Source organism: Ilyonectria robusta, assembly GCF_021365365.1.
Source record: "Ilyonectria robusta strain PMI_751 chromosome Unknown BGZ61scaffold_14, whole genome shotgun sequence".
Lineage (NCBI taxonomy): Eukaryota > Fungi > Ascomycota > Sordariomycetes > Hypocreales > Nectriaceae > Ilyonectria > Ilyonectria robusta.
The window spans coordinates 154,059-170,071 of NW_025764448.1; the positions used below are offsets into that span (position 1 = coordinate 154,059).

Consider the following 16,013-nt stretch of genomic DNA (forward strand, 5'->3'; position numbering starts at 1 on the left):
TCTTGACAGCCTCTTCGAAGTCCTCAATCATCTTCATCAGTCTCTCTCGCTTATCCCACTCCGACGGGACTCTCCCGCGATCGCAATAAGCTTGTCGCTCTCCAATCGAAACACCCATTGTTCAGAGAAAACTCCCAGAGGGCTCAGGGGTCCCGAGAGAAGAAAGTGGTCTACCGATTGGTGATAGACATTGTCAATGAATCGCTTGCAGGCCACTTTGCAGTAGGCATGAAGGATGTCGTGAAGGTCTTCCGCTGTATGCTCCGCGTTGCTCCTGTTACTCACAGCAAATAGAATGATTTGGAGGTCGACGACGAGGTTTCCGAATGCCGGGTTCTTTTCTTTGAGAGCACTGGCTTCGAGTGCATTTCTCATTCTGATACTACCAGACTTTTGCAGTTTGCTGTTGAAGTAATGGTTGAGGGTGTACGGTTCCTTTTCCCTCCTTCTAACAAGGACATGGCGTTTTTCATCCCGTACCGGTACCTAACTAGGAGTGCAGGCTTGATGCTAGACATCAGTTCTTCACGAACTCTGACATCCGCGCAAACCTCTTCCAGCGCCCTGCGAATGAATTGGTGGATTGCCAGAATGATTGTGCTAAGATACTGCTCCGTTCTGGTTCCCTAGCTTACAGACTGCTCTCGGAATGCACTGGACAGCAATTGGGGTCCGAACGTTCCTAGCTCCAGTCCTCGAGATTGACGATCTAAGCGAGAGATCCAAGCTATTATTCCTTTCCCTGGCTTCTAGGTCTCTATGTTGAGAACTGTCGTTAATTGTATTAATATAATAAATTTAATAATTATTTAATATATTATTTAATATTTAATTTTAATTATATTAAATTCCTTTTTAATTTAAATAATATTATCCTATTAATATTAGAATATATTTAATATCTTAAGAATATTATAGAAATTAAAATAAAAATATTATATAATTTTATATTTAGTTAGTAAATTTAAATTTAAAATAAACTTATTATTATAACAGACAGTTAGGGATGCCTGGGCTAGCTAGTCGCTAGCTGGGGTATCTCTAGGGTGACCCGGATGGGGTTAAAAGGGGAGGTCAGTGCTATCACTGGGGAAAATCATCATCTTTTCTTTTATTAGAGATTCTTCCTAGAAGTTAGAGAGGCCAGAAGGGCTTAAGGCTGCTATGGAGTCTATTAATTAATTGCCTTCATTTTTGAGAGATTTATTTGAACCTTCTTGCTGTTACTCCGTTCCCTGTCCAACCTCCGTCTTCAACCTCCCTTAGATATCGGGCTGCTGCAGGCCCCATTGATACCTTGCCAGCGAACTTTCCTGCGACCGACCCGATATTCTATCTTATAAGATGCTTCCCTATTAGGAGATATAAGCCTCAGATTGATCCGACCTTATATACGTAATCTGGTGCAGCTTCGGGCTAACCAGCTAAGATGCCTGTGCGATGACTCTTTGTGTATTTTCCCCTAGGGTAAGTTAATATGTTGGGTGTTAATTTTTTTTTTTTTTTTACTATTAAATTATAAATAATAATTTAAAAAATTTTTTATTTAAATATAATAATTAATAATATAATTACTAAAATAAATAAATTAAATAGTATTAACTAAAATAATATATAATTATTAAAGCTATTAAAATTACTATAAAAACCTTAAAAAAAGCTATAAGTTATTTATAAATAAAAAGCTTTTAAGCTAAAAGTTAACTATAAGTAAAGAGTTTTTTAATTAGAGGGAGGCTTTTATATATAACTATAGAGCTTGAGTTAATAAGCTTTTAATATCTATTAAGCTATATATATATTATTCTAGAAGTGGGTTTTAAAGCCTGAGCACCCGCAATTACTCCTATACCGCCTACTTACTCTGATTGATCAGACTAAAAGTGCATTACAATCCAATAGAAGGCGCTGATAGCTGCGTAAGACATGCATATTATGTAACAAACAGAATGGTATTCAGGCAACTGCAAGACCTCACAATCGGGTTAATATGTTTGGCTAATATATTGGTGGCGTCTGCCCTTGAAATCTCTGACCAACGCCTGCCTTATTATAAGCCCCTCCGTCCCCCTTCTTGTTTTCGCCTCAATTCCCCTTCTTCTGTCTTGAATATTCGCCCACCGAACTATTTCCATACTTCCTTCGCGCCGCCCCATCCGCAATGACTGTGAACTACAGCAACATCCTCTGGTTCTATGGCTTCAGGTGCCTGGGAGGGGGCAAGTTCTACATCTGCAAAGATGCAAAAACCGAATTCGTCGGCTGTTGTAACAGCGACCCTTGCGTTGGTGGGAAAGGTGTCTGTCCCAAAGGCAAGCTGAGGCAGATGGCTTTCTCTCAGAGCCTCTATGGACAAATACCCACTCTGGGTTGCGATGATCCCACTCGCAGTCACGCGTAGTACGCATGCATTTATACTGAGCCGTCTTTCTATGGATGTTGCCGTGTTGCGGCGTGTGGACTTGAGTTTGGGTGTCCGATGAACGAAACTATTGCGGCGACGCTCCCTGTTAACGAGTCTCTCCGCAAAAGTTTTCTTGAACCGGATATTGATTATGAGAGCATGGCTGGTTCGGCATCATATCCAGCTCCAGAATCTACTCAATCACTCAAATTTGTGGATGTCTCTGACAGCGATTGGGCGAGTGAATTTACGCCAGGCCCAGGTATGGTAGCGGGAATATGTGCTAGTGTTCTCGTGATTGTGTTGCTTTTGCTTGGTTTTCTTTTTGGAGATTCAGGTACGTTTTCGTTTAAGATACTAACTGTTTACGTCATGGAACTGATATCAACGCAGGGTTACCTCAACGCTGAGCAAACGTCATCCTCTACGCCAGACGACGTACCCTCCCTTTTTGGCATACGAACCGAGCCAGGATAAACCCCAGTCCGGCATTCGAGATGATACCCTTGGTCATATTGATCTACCGGTCAACTGGCACGGAGGCCCGAAGCGACTGCATAGCCCAGATATTACTTGGTTCCTGGACCGGATTTGGGACCTGGTTCTTACCTTTCTTCCGCTCTGTTTCATTGGTAATACTTTCCCCCTCGTGCACTGGTTATTATTCTGGGGTCTAATCTATTTCTTTTCTCAGCTCTTGCCTTCGTTGCTATTAGATTGGATAACCAGCCGCACTCCCAGTTTGGACAAAGAGTTGTCGAATTGACCCGGCTGAGTCCAACCATCTACCCTATCCTCTTTGCAGCTATTGTCAGTCGATTCTACAAGGCCCTCGCTCGGTGGTATCTTGAAAAGCCTGGCGGAATCCGACTGGCCGTTCTGGAACAGATCTTCGGCAGTCAGAGCTTTGTTGCAGCATTCGAACGAGTCTTTTTTATCCGTACTCAAGCCGTTGTTGGTTCTGTTATCCTCCTGACATGGGCTATGTCGCCTCTGGGAGGCCAAAGTGCATCAAGGTTACTGTACAACGGTGTCACCTCTTTCGAATCAAACGGTACTGTCTATTACGCCAATCCAGCTTATCAGATGTCGTACTATTCAATAGTGGCAGATAGGAGGATTACCGCAGAGTCTCGACCCAGTACCGAGGTATTGTACTCAACAAGCCTGTTTTCGTCCCCAGAACAAAAAGGCTCGCCAAGGGACCTCTGGGGACTTCCGAAGATTCCTCAATGGCCACGACCCAGAACAAACAATCGATTATATAACGTGAGCCAACCAGATCTGAAATCTGGAAAGGAGTTCTATTCGTCACTACTCGGCATTAGCATCAAGGGACTCGCGGGAACAAACTTCCGAACCCACTTCGATTTTAGTGTCCAAACCTCATATTTTGACATTAGCTGCGACCTTGTTGACACGTTTAATCCGTTACGCGACGATTTGACCTAAACCAGAGCCTTTTGATACAGGCAATCGACCCGTCATTCGCATCTTTCTACGTTATTAATGAAGACTGGGAGGAAAACTCCGAGGTCTACTGGTTTCAATACGTAAAGCAACTGCGTGGGGGTGACCTTTACATTGTCAATTGTTCTATGCACGAGATTTTGCTGGAAACTGCCATTCGTTGCGGTCCCGGCGATCCGGCGACAAGTTGCGAGGCGAGAAGGCAGCGTCGCTTGGACAGCCCATCTGCCCGACTGCCCACAGCTGTTTCAGCCGAGGATGCACAGTCTATGTTGGCGGATTGGGCTGCTATATCTAATGAGAAGACCGAATATATAGCGAGCCCCACTGACCTCTACATCATGAAGGGTTCCAACCCTTATTCTGGCGAGGTTGTCAAGCCTTTGACAGAAAGCGACCTTTCAGTGTTCCCATCAGTCTTTTCTAGCCGGATTACTACAGCTTTCAACACGTTTTGGACCTCTACACTCAACCCTCATGGTCACACCAACGTCACATTCGATACTATCCCTGAACACAACGTTCTTGGTCTTATGAATAACCAGACAACTGACCAGCCATTCATGAATACAACAATTGGAACAAGAATAACATCTCCCGAGGTATATCGGGCGAATAGCATTTGGATCGGTATCCTGCTCTTCACTACGATGGTTCTCCAGATACTCGCCATCTCTGGACTAGTGCTCGAAGCCTTCATCCGGGGACCAGACATCTTGGGCTTCGCCAGTTCCATGACCAGGGACAACCCGTACGTGCCTCTGCCACCGGGAGGGTCGCACCTCGATGGTACAGACAGGTCAAGACGGCTGCGAGACGTGCGACTGGAGCTGTCTGATGTACGGCCTGACGATGAGAATGGCTATGTCGCGTTGAGGGCGGTTCCTTCAGTGGTGCAGGTTAACTCGGAAGAAGGTGACGAGGAGGATGACAAGCCCACGGTCTCAACTGGTTTGAATCGGAAGCGATTGTATGAATAGTGGGAGCAAAAGCAGGGATGAGAGGCACAATTGGAAGAGTTTCTGAGATGTGGGAGATTTTGTGGTTATCTGAATAGTTCTGCTGGGTTTTGTGAAATTGATGTCATTTAATGCAGGCTACAGCAACGGACCACTTCTTAGATCTCAATCCCCACAGCAAGGTTCATCGGGGATTGTTATCTCTACAGTTATATAGATATTTGTCTAAATAACTCAGTTGAGGATGGGCAGCTCAAACCTACCACTTGGTAGGATATTGACATTGTGTGAAATTTATTGTAATGTCCTTTAGATAGATTATTAGTACTTTGAGAAAGTCAGTTCATTCTCACTGATTACTGTATCAACTTCAGGACTACAGGCAAGACATGTCCAAGAGCGCTGTCATATTCTTTCATAATCTGACTTTCGGAATTCTCCCACTCTCCGGGTCTACCAATGCTTTTCAAATAGAAACATAAAATAGGGGAAGGATTTAACAGACACATGGTTTTGCATTGCCAAAAGATTGGTCCTTAGTGTCACCGTTCACATTGTTTTCGATTTGTGCCACATGGGAAGAGTCTATCATCATTCGAATTAGCACCTATCGCTAATCCCCCAAATGGGCAGGATCCGGATTGACTATTGGGACCACAAAGTCTATTACCCCCATGCTTCTTATTAAATATACCCATGTCTATATAAATACCCACTATTTACCGTAAACTTCCATCCAATCTTATGTTTCCACATGAAAAGTCCTACTCAATAACGCAATAACTCTAAACGCCGATCCAATAGCGTAGTATATCTGTCAAGCCATCCGCAGAGAAGTGAATCTAGCGGAACATTAAGGAATGAATTAGGGACGGCGACATCCATGTTTCCTCTTCGCTCATATAGAGCACAGAGGTTATTAAGTCGTTAACTTTTCCTGAGGGCACCCGCTCAAGTCAGGCCGAGGAACAGAGGGAGAGTGAACGAACAGGCCACCTGCACAGCGAGCGGAACGATGGCGTAGGTACCGGTCGAGAACTGACCAGGGGCAATGGTCCAGCCCCACGGCGCGCCGACGGCCATGTAGATCATGCCTCCAGCGATAACGAAGCAGATCAAGAATGTGTACTTGAACCGGTGCATCATCTTGTTCAGACCAATATAGATACCCGTGGGGCCAAGCTCCTTGGAGGTGGAAGCCCACTCAATGTTGACGGAGAAGGCGTGACACAATAGTGCCTTGGCACAGTTGATGCTAATGCCACCAAAGAATAGGAGCAGGAACGGTAACCACTTGACGGTCTCGAGGATGGTGACCCAGAACGACCTCTCCTTGAGCCGGTGACGCGTCATACTGAAGGATATGGAGGCGACACCATTGAAGACGACCAGGAGAGACACCCAGATACCCCATGAAGGAGTATAGAAGTGGTCGAGCTCCATGAAGAACAAGCCAACAAGCACATAGTTGACGACGGTAAGCAGCATACCGGCAGCGATGGCGTAATCTGCAATAGTCAGCTTCGTGAGCCCCGAGGAGTTAGAATAGGAGAATTGCACTTACAGGTAAAGATATAAGCAATGATGGAAACCTTGCTGGAAACTGGCATGCTGCTCCAGAGGAAGCGGAGGAACAGCCTCGTGACGGGGCCCTTGTAGGGCCATTGGTAGCTGCACAATGCATTTAGTCACGTATCAGGGCTCTGGCATATCGAAGAACTTACAAGGGATGGAAGACAAGCTCGTTGCACCCGTAGGCGTACTTTTCCCAACGGTTCAGCTCGTCGTAGACAGTCAGCGAGACACCCTCTTCGAAGCCGCCGTTATGGTAGGTAGCCAGACGACAATCCATGCCGGCTACCTGGATGCGCAGACTAATGTCGAAGTCTTCGGACACATGCGAGTCAGACCACCATTTGGTGATGCCGTCGGAGGGATCGACAAAGGCAACGCTCTGGATGGCTTTCCAGCGCAAGAAGGCGTTGTGGCCGACGAAGGGAGCGACATCACCGGTGCCAACACCGTACTTGATGGCCGTGTAGACAATGTTTGTGAAGTAGGTGATGCCGTTCTCGAAGATGTTGTGGGCAACTTGCATGACACCTGAGCCGTGCTGCAGAATGGCGACCTCGGGGCTTTCATGCATCTCGAGAGCGCCATAGAGAAGACAATCAATGGGGACGCGGGTGTCGCAGTCGATAATGAGGATGATCTCGCCCATGCGGATGTTGCCCTCAGCCCAAGTCTTGCCCTCGTCAGCGTCGAGCATGTTCTGCAGGGCCACTTCATAGAGTGCATCGTCGTCCTCGGCAGATAGTTCCTCATAGGTGCAGTTGCGGTTGGTGCACTCGAGCTCCGTCAAGCGGTGCAGCTCGTCCTCGACGCGGTTGGAGAAGGCAAGGCAATAGTTCATGTTGCTGGCTTTCTTGAACTTGCCCTTGCGCACGAAGCCAAGCTTGTTGGCGCGACCTTGCGGGCTGAGCTCGCTCTCATCCTGGTTGTCCACCTCGGGGTCAACGGGGGGAGATCGCTTGAACCACGAGAGGAAGCCGCCACCCTTTGCGGTCTTCATGGTGGGCATGCGTGCGCAATATCCAATGCCATTCTCGCGGTAGTATTGCTTACGGGCTGCGGCCAGCTCAGGCTGGATGCACTGCATGCCGTCGTCATTGATGAAGACAGATGCAGTGCCACCCTGGTTCTCGTAGTACTGGATAGCAGCCATGACAGAGACCATAGTTGGGACAACGACACTATTCGATTGGAGTTAGAGAATTTCAAATCATGTGTGTGTTATAAATCCACTTACCCGCGAAGACCCTCCTTGTATACGGGCATCTGCACGGTGATGTGCGGCAGCTCATAGTTGACGTAGCGCTTGCGATTGGGCTTGACAGCTATGGCACACATAAGATCAGCTCCAAGTTCCTGCTATAAAGGGCGACAGCCTGCGCTACTCACCAGAATGGTATCTCGAGTTTCTCAAACACATGCCGGCCGGGAGAAGCAGCTGAAAGACACTGCTGACAACGACAATGAAGAAGAACTAATCAGTCAGTCAGCAATTGCGAATTTCTAGTCTGGATAGGAAGAAACACTTACCAGTGACAGGAGGCAGAGAGGTGGGATAACGACAACCTATTTTGGGGTCAGTTTTTTCAAACAGCGTCACAGCACCAATACAACTCACCAAGATGAATCGCTTGTAATCGCCGTCCCAAGTGAATTCATGCAGAAGCTGTAGTGATTGTCGATTAGCGCGCCTTGTTTCTGGCAGGTTTTATGATTGGATTTAATCATAATCAACTCACTTTGGAAACACCCATGCTCTGCGTGAGAATGACCAAGATCATGACGATACCAATTCGGAACGAGTGCACCCTCAGGGCAGGCCGCACAGGCGGATTACCCTCGAGGTCCTCATCTGCGTCCTCGCCCTCCTCGACCTTGATGGCGAGTTGGTAGACCGAATTCTTCTCGTCAATAGCACCACGGACAGGCGTAGGAAGGCCGTCAATTGACTGCTCCTCGGTTTGAGCAAGCAATCCGCGGGGCATTGAAGGGCCAACAATCTGTCCAATCACGAGTCAGCCCCTTCCTTATGACGCTTTTTCTTAAAATATTGGCCCCCAAGACGTTGCCAAATGCGGTTGGTTTGTCTTGCTAGTGAGATGGAGGGACGGGTTCAACCGCGACTTACAAAGCCGAGTAGCTGCTTCTCAACGTTGTGTGCTACATTGATAACCGTGTTTGGTACGTTGGACCAGATGAGCACGCAGCGCTCCTGGACGACGATGCATGAGCTGGTCGAGTGCACAAGCGACTGACGGACGTCGGCCAAGCTGGGAACAATGGGAATGCGGGCGCCGGTACTTTCCACGAGCAGGCTCGCCTGGTCAGGCGTGATGGTGTCAAGGACGGTGTTGGTCACCTCCGAGGCCATGGACACGACGGCATTCTCTTCCAGGCGGGCGACAGCAGCCACCAGGTCAGGGCTTGGGTCATCTGGTGCATAGGCATAAGTGCCGTCAGGCTTCTTCAGCGCAACGCAGGTAGAAGACCAGCCACTGGTAATGGCGGCCGCGGCAGGTTCCTCAAACCAGCCGAGCAGGGTTGCTCGACGGGCGAGGTATTTGGCAACCTAAGCCCTGTTAGATTTTTCCGTCATGAGAGCTGCAAGCTCGTCACAGTTGCAGACAGATGCATGGGCAGGGGTGAAGGAGATAAAGTCAGGGTAGAGTCATGAAACAATTGGGGTGCCCCAGTAAGGAAGGAAGACAAGAGTGGCAGGGTAACCCTCAACGTGGTCACTCTGCGTGGGCAGTGCATGGGGTGAGTGAAGCGAGATAGACATGTGTCAAAGGACTCACCAGTGCCGGCTCCTTTGCATCGGGAGGATTCATCACAGGCGTCCCTGAAAAGGAGCTGTGACCAGACCGTGATGGAGGGTATCCTCTCAGAGGCCGCTCGGGGGACTGAGGAGAAAGGACTGAAGGAAAATCACCCTCAAGCTTCTTCAGAGTCTGCGCATCGGCAGAAGGCGTGGCAGGCATAGACGTAATCGACTCGCGGAAGCGAGAGCGCATCTTCTCGGAGGCCATTGTTGGAGAGGATGGGGGCTTGCTCGCAGGGAAAGCTTGCACGCAGGAATCCTTTTCCACACAAACCTGAAGATCTGCCTCGGGGGAGGAAAGGGGGAAGGCCTTGGGAAGAAGACGGAAATCAAGTCAAGTTAATCAGGCCAAGAGGGGAGGCAGAGGGCGAACGACCCTAGGCCATGTTATGAAAGTTACTCGTCGGACCGTGTTCCAGATGCGTGTCCAAGTTTGGTGAGCCTGAGGGGGATTACGCCTTGTTCGGGCCTCGAAGGAGCTCGTGTCCGGGTCGGCAGCCTGCATTGTGATGGACCGGCCTCCTCTCAGCCAACCTGGCAAGGCTCTAGATTGCCCAGAGCGGCTGGTGGAGGTGTGGAAATTTGCCCAGGGGTTACGGTGAGGTCGGAGAGCTGACACGGCCGAGGCTGGCACGCAAACGCCGCCTCGACCTGACAACTCAGCAACCGCCACCAGATAGGGAAGCTGGTTAGTTGCCAGCTGAACCAAGGTTCGGGACCATCGAGGCCCCGTGGCGGTCCTGCCGTCAGCAGCCAGATGGAGACAATCATGCTGCAGTTTTTATCAATACGTAGGGCCGCGTCGATAATCCCAACGCTAGGCCGCCCAGGAGGACATGGTCAAGCCAGCTGGTGCGGCCGTTGGTGCAGGTAACTAGCAAGGGGTTTGCAGAGGAGGTTGCAGAGAGCGTCAATCCGATACCGTATACGACATGGCCAATCATGGTGTGTTGCTGTTGTGTTTGGCGGCTCGAGAAACAGCCACCAACCAGACGATGGATAGGGAGTTGGGTTTTCCCGGTTTCTTTTCTGCCGCGTTGGCGGTGTTTAGGCCGCTGACTGTACACCAGACCCAGCTTCGATCGGTATTAAGAATCCCATGTTGATAGCAGCCTGTTCCTGAGTTGAGACAAGGCTTAAGCTGCCCTGCCCGCAGTGGATCTACCCGAGACCCCACGGGCAGTGTACGACTGCGGAATCTCCTGGACCCAGTCCGCAAGATCGATAAGGCCAGGGCCGCCTTGAGAGGGAAAATGGCAACTGCCGGGCTCCTCAATGGAGCCTGTTTGTGCCGAGATCCGCGCCATATGTCCCCTGTCTAGGAGAAAAGCTTTATTGACCTTGGCACAGCTGACGGTGCATTAGGGGATCCATGATAGCCAGGGGCAGCTTGCGTTGGCCTCGGCGACTTTAGACAATGGGAGTGTGCGAGAGCTCAACGTGGGACTCGACCAACCAGCCACCGGACGATTGCTCTATCTCGCCTTCGGAAGACACAATATCTCGTCTCCGGCACTCGATGACGGGCGCTTCCCTAGTCTCGCATGCGAAACGCGCCCGTCAGGACGGACCCTGGCAGCGCTACGCCCAATCGGAGGGCGTCCTAAACCGAGACCTGGGAGTATGCGTCGTAGTCGCCTATCTCGCGATGCGCTGCCAAGAGCCTCAACAACGGAGCACTATCAGGTCAACTTCCACCAACAACTCGGCAACGCAGTTGTGGCGCCTGTTTATAAAAAGATGGTGGCGATGTGGCCGCCGCGTGCTTTACGGCTTGCGGCTTAGCGGCGCATGAACCAGGGGAGCGCAATGCAACCATGCGCACTCAACTTCGAGCTGTCGTCTTGGCTGGAGCCCACGCAGCCTAAAGCCACAACGGAATACTACGTCGTACTGCTCTGAACGTGCTGCAGGATCCACCCAAATGGCTTTTGAGTTGCTGCGTACGCTAAAAAGATGCTTACGCTGACCGGGATGGAGTCGTTGACTCCATTATCAGAGCCTCAGCGCGTCCAACGGTCCCCTGCAAATGCATGCACGCCACTTGCATGCACAGATAGGCTGGCCCTCGGCTGGACGCATTGGTGTATCCGTATCTCGATGACAGATGATCCTGGCCTTCCGGACCTGGTCTGGATGCCTGGAGGCCGTTGGAGTACTGCCGAAGTCTGGTACCTTGTCGGCTTGTACCTCGTCGTCTTGTACACAATCCCTCGTGGCTGGGCATCCCACAGCCCGAATCCCTGTTCCCAGTCGACCGGGGTTTCGGCGAGGCGGTATCTCGGTCCATGACTCCAGGCGGCATTCAAATCACGGCATCGAGGAGATAGCATTCAATAGATCCATTGCCATGTCATACATGGCTGCATTTCAGCCGGTTTCTCAGGCGCCATATCAAGGTCTCGACCACCTTGATATCTCGACCCTAGCTAGTGTTGTCATCCTTGAATGTTTCGAGACCCAGCCTAGCTCCAGCTTTGTTTGGATTCCGAGAACAAGGCCGTTCAGAGCGGAGCAGCGTTTCCATATCATCACGACGTCCTGGGACCAAGTCAAGAGTCTTCTCGCTTGGCATCCGGCTCTTGGGCACGTCGAGGCTTCACACATTGACTGCTACCCGCTTGGACAATGGAATCCTCAAGGACGGCCAACTACACGGTCGAGGAAGCCGCCTCGACATCGGTGAATCCCTTGGGAACACCGGGTAATGAGTCGCCCGAGAACCCCTTTGCAACTCCCATCGCCGCGACACCAGTTGCGCCCTCTCTGACGTCTCGGCGAGCGACGTTTATACGGAATGCTTCCACGTATGAGGGTACGTTGAATGCGCACGAGGCAGGATTCGCTGGTGTTGACTTTGAACTGACACAAACCAGTCGCAGGGCCGCGTCGGCGCTTCAAGAGCAGCCGACTCGTTGGCGATTTCGAGAAGCCGTGGCTCAACACGGGGAAGAAGCAGGTCAACTGGGACAGCATCATCTTCTACACGGCCATCGGCATCGGTCTCGGTGGGTTCCCATCATCTGCTTGGCCCTTCTGTTATCACCTCTCTGCCCATTTCCTTGCCATTCTCCCTGCCAATCTATCCGAATCATACGCTGACCATTGACCTCGAACCAGGCATCGGCGGATACCTTTGTTGGAATGCCACCCGCAACATCCCCAACCCTGATGTGAGTGCCATCCAAGGCAATGCCACTTACACCCAAAACCTTGGCTAACCGAGTGTCGCAGTACTGCCTGATTATGGACGATCGCTTCGAGAACATGGACAACTGGAACTACGAGGTGCAGATGAATGGATTCGGGTACGTTGCATCGCCCCCCTTTGATCGGTTATTGACGGGGATTATTCCCTGGAACTTATCTCGGGTACTCCATCCCCCTGGTCGCGAGTAGCAGGGCTGACGATGACGATGCAGCACCGGTTCCTTTGACTGGACCACCAAGGACAAGGCCAATTCGTACGTCGATGCGGAGGGCCTGCACATTGTGCCGACCATGACGCTCGAGAGCACCGACATCACCTACGACGAGCTGGTCAACGGCCACACAGTCAACCTGACGACGGATGGCCGCGCCGACGGCAAATGCACCGCGACGGAGACGCAGATGGACGACCTGGACGCGCGATACCCCTGCGCGGCCGTCAGCAACACGACCAAGGGCCAGATCATCAACCCGGTGCGGTCGGCGCGGCTCAACACCAAGGGCAAGAAGACGATCCGCTACGGCCGCGTCGAGGTGACGGCGCGCATGCCCAAGGGCGACTGGCTGTGGCCGGCCATCTGGATGATGCCGCAGGACAACGTCTACGGCGACTGGCCCAAGTCGGGCGAGATCGACATCGCCGAGAGCCGCGGCAACGATGCGCGCAGCTACGACATGGGCGACAACCTGGTCTCCTCGGCCCTTCACTGGGGCACCGCCTCGGTCAACGATCGCTGGCGGAGGAGCTACGGCGAATGGGGCGGCAAGCGGGTGCGCTACAGCGAGAAGTTCCACACGTACGGGCTGGAGTGGAGCGAGAAGTATCTGTTTACCACGCTGGATGGGCGTCTTCGGGTGAGTCTCGATATCTCGTGGTGTTGTAGAGAGCGGCCATGTCTCTCTCTCTCTCTGCTTCTAGCGCGAGCTCCTCTTTCTTCCCCAGACCTCTTCCATTTTGCCCCCCACGACAACTTCCCGCCAGCCGCGTCTGTGCTTCGCCTGGTTCCATAAGGCTACGCTACGAGCGGGCTGGTGGCGATTAGCTTGGAGCCGGGTCACGATGCGGCTCGCTTCCGGGCGACGATGCGGCTGGGCGTTCCACCCTCGTTTTCCAGCTAACTAACACTCCCCTTTCCACCCTGTAATTTGAAGAGAACTGCGCTAATCCCAGCCGTCAATCTCCAGCAAGTCATCTTCTTCGACTTCACCAAGAACAAAAACCTGTGGACGTACGGCGAGTTCGCCGGCTCGTCCGTCAACGGCTCCGTGCCTGTCGATCCCTGGAGCAGCACCGGCCGCGCCAACACGCCCTTCGACCAGTCCTTTTTCCTCATCCTAAACGTCGCCGTCGGTTCCACGAATGGCTGGTTCCCGTAAGTCTAAATAGATGCTTGTTGGCCCACTCACACAAAGTCTCGGGCACACCCACTCCCCCCCCTCCCCCCCCCCCCCCCACTGACGAGATGAGCTGGGCTTGTCCGCCCCCCCACGTTTGCCCGTTTCCCCTGGCCGGCCAGCCTTGTTCTCTCCCAAGCTCACGATTTTCACTTAATTCCCCGTTGTTTCCTCCTAGTCCCTCTCTTAGTACCGTTCGTCCCGTCGATGCCCGTTGCTAACGCTGATCTTCTACCGCAGCGACGCCGTGGGTGGTAAACCCTGGGCCGACAACAGCGAGACGCCCATGCGGGACTTTTGGAAGTCCAACTCGACTTGGCTGCCGAGCTGGGGTCCCAAGGAGGAGCGTGGCATGGTCATCAAGTCGGTCAAGATGTGGCAGGAGGGAAAGTGCTAAGCGACGGTCCTAGACTGCGCTCTTTTCCGCCTCTGCTTGTGCTGTTGCCTCCCGTTCTCTGCTGCTGCTGCTTCTTCTTCTTCTGCTTCTTTTTTACTTTTGAGTGCGCGCGCACCAATGCATCGCGCCGAATTAGAAACGCCCCCCAACAGAACCTTAGTACCGGGGAACTGTTATCACGCACACCGAGTGGGGACCGACAGGGGAAACAATGCTACCCTGCCGGGATTAACATCCTCTAATGTGTGTGTTTCGGTGGAGCTGCTGTTGGTTGGCAGCTGGGATCATTCTCTAGACTGGAATCGGGCTACGGCGTCGGGTCGCTTTGGTAGTGCTCTGTTTTATATTTCTCATACTGGGAGCTTACTCTGTAGTAGCCTGTAGAAGATATACTAATGCCGTCACTGACCCTCCTTGCTCAACGTGTCTGACATGCCGTATCGTGCTCCCTCCGTCTCAAACGGTCCGGGATCTTTTGTCCCTCCTCCGTCCAAGTGCATCCATGCATGCCGATAAGGACGGCGTAGATTCCCATACGAGAAATCTTGCATCGGCATAAGATGTGATGAGTGATGGCCGATGCACCAGGCCGCGGATCTAGTGTTACCCCCAACACGTCACAATGCACAATGTGCCTTGGACTGTGCAGTTGCCTGGACTATGCAGATGCCTGTACTATGCAGATGCCTGTACTATGCAGATGCCTGTACTATGCAGATGCCTGTACTATGCAGTATGCACTCTCTTGTTATCTACCTCGCCTTCGCTTGGCACAGCTGCGTATGGATGCCAATGACGAGTGCGTCTCTAGTGTCACCTTCCGATATGGACGTGGCGCATCTGGATCTAGCCCCCCTGTGCTGTACTTACTTGCACTATTGCTCTCCGTCTTTCCTTGGCTTGTCGTCTATTTTTAAGGCTAAAGATTAGGGAGCTCAACGCGTCACTGAAGCCGCCGAGTATTTGCTCCCTAAATGCCACGCCAATTTCTGTGTGGGTGCTTTGATCTACCCGAGGACGCTAGGCTGTTGATGCCCTAGCCGCGGGAAAGCGTGGCATGTGTAAGAGTCTAAGAGAGATTGGCAAGGATCGGCACTGCAATTGATATTGAAAAGTTCGTGCAGATGCTGTTTGTGCCGAGAAGCTTCTGATGTTTGCTCATTCTCGTATTCGGCGACCATGTTGACTAATTGCACAAAGCTTCTGATGGACACGCTTCTGATATACACGCTTGTGATGTAGACGCTTTCCCATAGGGGCAATCGTGTCAAACAATTACAAGAATCAGCTCCCAACATAAATTCACACGTGCTGTTCGCGTCCCTTTTCGTCATCAACCTGTCGATAGTGTGAGCCTTGGCACAAGCCAACACTGTCTCGACCTGGAACCGCCAGCCCAATTCGGCTATACTTGTGCCCGCGGTACCGCAGCGGTCTGGATGCACCCTCAGCTAAACACCTGCAGGCTGACAGCCACGAGCGTGGCCAGGCAATCCTTCGAACCCCTGTCCTGAGCTGTGCGCCACCCGGGATGGCGCTCAGGGGCTAACCCAACGCTCGCCGAGTTACGCCCTCATGGTTGGTTGCTTCGTTATCTCGGAGAGCTGCATGGCCAAGCTAGACGCTCTGCTGCCGTCCCCGACGCCTGGCTACCCTCCAAGGCCGGCAGACGGCAGCGTGCGCCAGACTCTCACCGTACGGCAGCACCGTGGAGATTGCAAGGCTTGCTTGGAATACGACTATTGTTTTTGCAATCCCCACGGGGCTGTTCAGCTTCACCCCAGC

At 51.7% G+C, this 16,013-nt stretch overlaps 5 protein-coding genes across 5 annotated transcripts; 2 read left to right on the forward strand and 3 right to left on the reverse strand.

The window, feature by feature from the left end:
* Positions 1-36: 36 nt before the first annotated feature.
* On the reverse strand, positions 37-375 carry BGZ61DRAFT_534180 (uncharacterized protein; the record flags this gene model as incomplete). The annotated part of the gene is made up of 1 exon (XM_046254113.1): positions 37-375. The coding sequence occupies one exon, from the start codon at positions 373-375 to the stop codon at positions 37-39; it is 339 nt and encodes a 112-aa protein (XP_046102186.1).
* A 1,786-nt stretch (positions 376-2,161) lies between these two features.
* Positions 2,162-4,854, forward strand: BGZ61DRAFT_495278 (uncharacterized protein; the record flags this gene model as incomplete). Its single annotated transcript, XM_046250856.1, has 5 exons — positions 2,162-2,400; positions 2,816-3,036; positions 3,099-3,817; positions 3,877-4,476; positions 4,537-4,854. The coding sequence occupies 5 exons, from the start codon at positions 2,162-2,164 to the stop codon at positions 4,852-4,854; spliced, it is 2,097 nt and encodes a 698-aa protein (XP_046102187.1).
* A 598-nt stretch (positions 4,855-5,452) lies between these two features.
* On the reverse strand, positions 5,453-9,709 carry BGZ61DRAFT_423386 (glycosyl transferase family group 2-domain-containing protein). Its single transcript, XM_046243563.1, has 10 exons — positions 9,204-9,709; positions 8,534-8,974; positions 8,145-8,405; positions 8,024-8,071; positions 7,936-7,971; positions 7,795-7,879; positions 7,643-7,730; positions 6,558-7,586; positions 6,398-6,504; positions 5,453-6,341 (listed from the first exon to the last, which is right to left on the reverse strand). The coding sequence occupies exons 1-10, from the start codon at positions 9,432-9,434 to the stop codon at positions 5,785-5,787; spliced, it is 2,883 nt and encodes a 960-aa protein (XP_046102188.1). The 5' UTR covers positions 9,435-9,709; the 3' UTR covers positions 5,453-5,784.
* BGZ61DRAFT_454828 (uncharacterized protein) lies at positions 9,692-10,076 on the reverse strand. The gene has a single exon (XM_046246286.1). It carries the CDS (start codon positions 9,995-9,997, stop codon positions 9,752-9,754), a length of 246 nt encoding a protein of 81 aa, XP_046102189.1. The 5' UTR covers positions 9,998-10,076; the 3' UTR covers positions 9,692-9,751.
* A 1,515-nt stretch (positions 10,077-11,591) lies between these two features.
* Positions 11,592-14,632, forward strand: BGZ61DRAFT_454829 (concanavalin A-like lectin/glucanase domain-containing protein). The gene is made up of 7 exons (XM_046246287.1): positions 11,592-12,041; positions 12,103-12,234; positions 12,347-12,399; positions 12,461-12,534; positions 12,649-13,291; positions 13,622-13,809; positions 14,072-14,632. The coding sequence occupies exons 1-7, from the start codon at positions 11,855-11,857 to the stop codon at positions 14,226-14,228; spliced, it is 1,434 nt and encodes a 477-aa protein (XP_046102190.1). The 5' UTR covers positions 11,592-11,854; the 3' UTR covers positions 14,229-14,632.
* Positions 14,633-16,013: the final 1,381 nt, after the last annotated feature.

Excerpts from the sequence above, each read along its gene's own strand:
- BGZ61DRAFT_454828 (XM_046246286.1), bottom strand. The coding sequence starts at position 9,997 with ATGATTGTCTCCATCTGGCTGCTGACGGCAGGACCGCCACGGGGCCTC.
- BGZ61DRAFT_454829 (XM_046246287.1), top strand. The coding sequence starts at position 11,855 with ATGGAATCCTCAAGGACGGCCAACTACACGGTCGAGGAAGCCGCCTCG. Across the intron at positions 12,400-12,460 it reads GCAACATCCCCAACCCTGAT|TACTGCCTGATTATGGACGA; the intron begins GTGAGTGCCATC and ends CGAGTGTCGCAG. Across the intron at positions 13,810-14,071 it reads TCCACGAATGGCTGGTTCCC|CGACGCCGTGGGTGGTAAAC; the intron begins GTAAGTCTAAAT and ends CTTCTACCGCAG.
- BGZ61DRAFT_423386 (XM_046243563.1), bottom strand. The coding sequence starts at position 9,434 with ATGGCCTCCGAGAAGATGCGCTCTCGCTTCCGCGAGTCGATTACGTCT. Across the intron at positions 7,731-7,794 it reads AAACTCGAGATACCATTCTG|CTGTCAAGCCCAATCGCAAG; the intron begins GTGAGTAGCGCA and ends TGTGTGCCATAG. Across the intron at positions 7,587-7,642 it reads TACAAGGAGGGTCTTCGCGG|TGTCGTTGTCCCAACTATGG; the intron begins GTAAGTGGATTT and ends CCAATCGAATAG.